This window comes from Montipora foliosa, chromosome 6 (genome assembly GCF_036669935.1).
Source record: "Montipora foliosa isolate CH-2021 chromosome 6, ASM3666993v2, whole genome shotgun sequence".
Lineage (NCBI taxonomy): Eukaryota > Metazoa > Cnidaria > Anthozoa > Scleractinia > Acroporidae > Montipora > Montipora foliosa.
Window position 1 is genome coordinate 49,025,163 of NC_090874.1, and position 2,500 is coordinate 49,027,662.

Genomic DNA, 2,500 nt, shown 5'->3' on the forward strand with positions numbered 1-2,500 from the left:
TTGCAGGCCAATAACCCTAAAAATGATGTCATCATGTCATGCCCATGGTCACGTGACCAATAAAAGAAAAATCTAAATTTCTCTATGTGCTACACAATTTGGGTATTTAATCAGTGGTTTGATAATTTGTATTCATTTTTGCATCCAGCCAAGCGTGGTTTTCTTTTTATTTTGAAAAATGTTCTTTTTAAAGAGATAAAGGATACTGAAATACCCATAACATTTTGAAAAAAGATGATTTGAAAAAATCATTGCTTAGCCATATTCTGTATTTGGGGATGAAACATGCCATATAAAAAAAATTAATTCAATTTAAAGCATAAAAGCTTTTTCTCAACCCGGAAGTCAGTTCGTTTACGCATGCACAGTTGATCTGAGAACAAGCGCGAGGAAGGGCAAGGAAAAACCTTAGATACAAACAACAGTTCGTGAGGTGATTTTTGCTTGTGGGTGGGTTTTCTGGTCATCTCACGACATGATGACGTCTAGTCACCGGAAGTAACATTTCAATTCCTTAGCAATGCGCAAAAAATCCATCTGTGGGCCCTTATTGTAGCTTATTTATTGGATCACTGTTTTTATCTGATGTCCTTGTTTTTGGTAGGATAAGGAGGCTTGTGAAGGCATTCCTGACAGTCAAAAACAAACTCAGAAAAAGGAAAATCAACAGAAGGGGAACAGAAAATCATTTTTAAGATTTCTTCACTACCTTGACTCAGATAACTTAACAGCTGATAAACATGTTCAGCCTGGAGCTAATCCTGAGTATTATCTGGAGGAACTGAAAAAATCAAGGTAAATAAATACAAATCTTTGTCAGATCACCACTGGATCTTGTAGTGTTGGCATGAGAACTTGTTGTGATTTACACTGTCATCCTCAATTATTTTTGCCAGTAATTTGTAACAGTCTTTTGATAACTTATCTGTCATTTATTATTTAGATTGTGATCATGCATTGACGTAATAACTATTTCTACAAAGGCACTCTAGATGGATGCTTGCAAGATGTTTATCACAAGCTTAAGGACCTATTGATATTTTTTTCTAGGAGAGGGCATAAGTAGCAGAATTAAAGAAGCATCATTCTCTATCCTTATTTGTTGTGGCAATAATGTTATTGATGACCTGCACGTAAAGGTCATCATGGGAGGTAGGGAGGTTGTTATATTTTTGACGCCTCCCTGGCAATCTGTGCTAGTCTCATTTTCTGTTTGTACATGGAAGAAAGACATGAAGCTCTGGCTGTTAATGCAGCAAGGTTGGCTTTTATTCACATGGTATTTGTTAGTGTTGTTGATATTAGGTGCCACCTTTTTTTTCAATTTTCAGTGGACACAATGCATATCGAAGATTCAGACCACTTACTCAGTCAATCAAAATGTCACATGGCAGCAACACCTATTCACAATTCCTGGATGATGATGATGATGATGAGATTACTAGTATAATCGAAGATTACATGAAGTACAACAAGTCAGAGTGTAGCCAGGATAAGCAGCATTTGGATCATGGAGTTGTTTCAACTGACCATATTCCAGAAAGGTCAGTTGAAAATTTACTTTTAACTCAAGGAGTTCTTACCCAGATTGCTTGACTGAGATTAACACACAATTTTAACAACAGGGTGTGCAACAAGCACTTTTTCCCATATGAGTACCACTGTATGATAATTTACTTCACTGAAATTACTTTTATTTTATAAAACATGTGGTTAAGTTTTTCAAAATGAAATTTGAATTCAGATTAAAGCCTCAGCAGTCTTATATTACTTGGGAATAAAATTAATGTTATCTGGCATTTTAAGGTTGTTTACTTGAAAACATCTTATTTTGTCTTTCTAATGTGCCAACCACTGGAAAAAATAGCCCTATTGTTTTAACAGCTGATGAAGCTCTGAGCTGGCATATTAATAGCAATTATTGTTGACATAAACAATATTTTATGATACTCTGTATCTTCGAACAACTTGACGGATCATGATACGCTTCAGGGTCAAGTTGTTTGAACAGGGGCTGTGGAGAGGGAGGGCTTGGGGGCTATAGCCCCCCCCCCTTCCTTACTTTTTCCTGCAGTGTTGTTTTCTCCCCTAAACCTCTCCCCCCTCCCCTCAGACTTCTGTGATCCATTCTAAAACCTAGCCCTCCCCGCTTTCAAACGTAGTCCGGGACCCTGTTGAAGACTTTGAATGATGGTAACTGCAAACCATAGGTAAATTGCTAAAACTATTTGTGGTACTATTTGACAAAATTTAGCCTAATTAAGCAAAGATATTAGTGAGGTCACCAATTGTTATTATGGTGCCAACCAGAAATGTATTGTGTGTGGAAACAAAGTGCTCTTTTGTTCCATTGATTGTCACATTTGAGTAACATTAAATGAGTGTTTGCTAACAGATGTCTATCCTATTGTAGCTTTGATTGAAGGGGTTAAAAAGATATTTTGCACACTGCTGAGCTGATAATTTCTGATCACCTTATGTAGGCTTTCTTTCCTCCATT

General features: G+C 36.6%; 1 protein-coding gene across 1 annotated transcript in view; it reads left to right on the plus strand.

Moving 5' to 3' along the window:
- Window positions 1-2,500, plus strand: part of LOC138007585 (titin homolog) — a 23,283-nt gene that overhangs the window by 1,981 nt on the left and 18,802 nt on the right. The window contains exons 3-4 of the mRNA XM_068854585.1: window positions 605-795; window positions 1,332-1,544. Coding sequence (XP_068710686.1) covers window positions 605-795; window positions 1,332-1,544 — 404 coding nt within the window. The remainder of the gene's footprint in view (window positions 1-604; window positions 796-1,331; window positions 1,545-2,500) is intronic.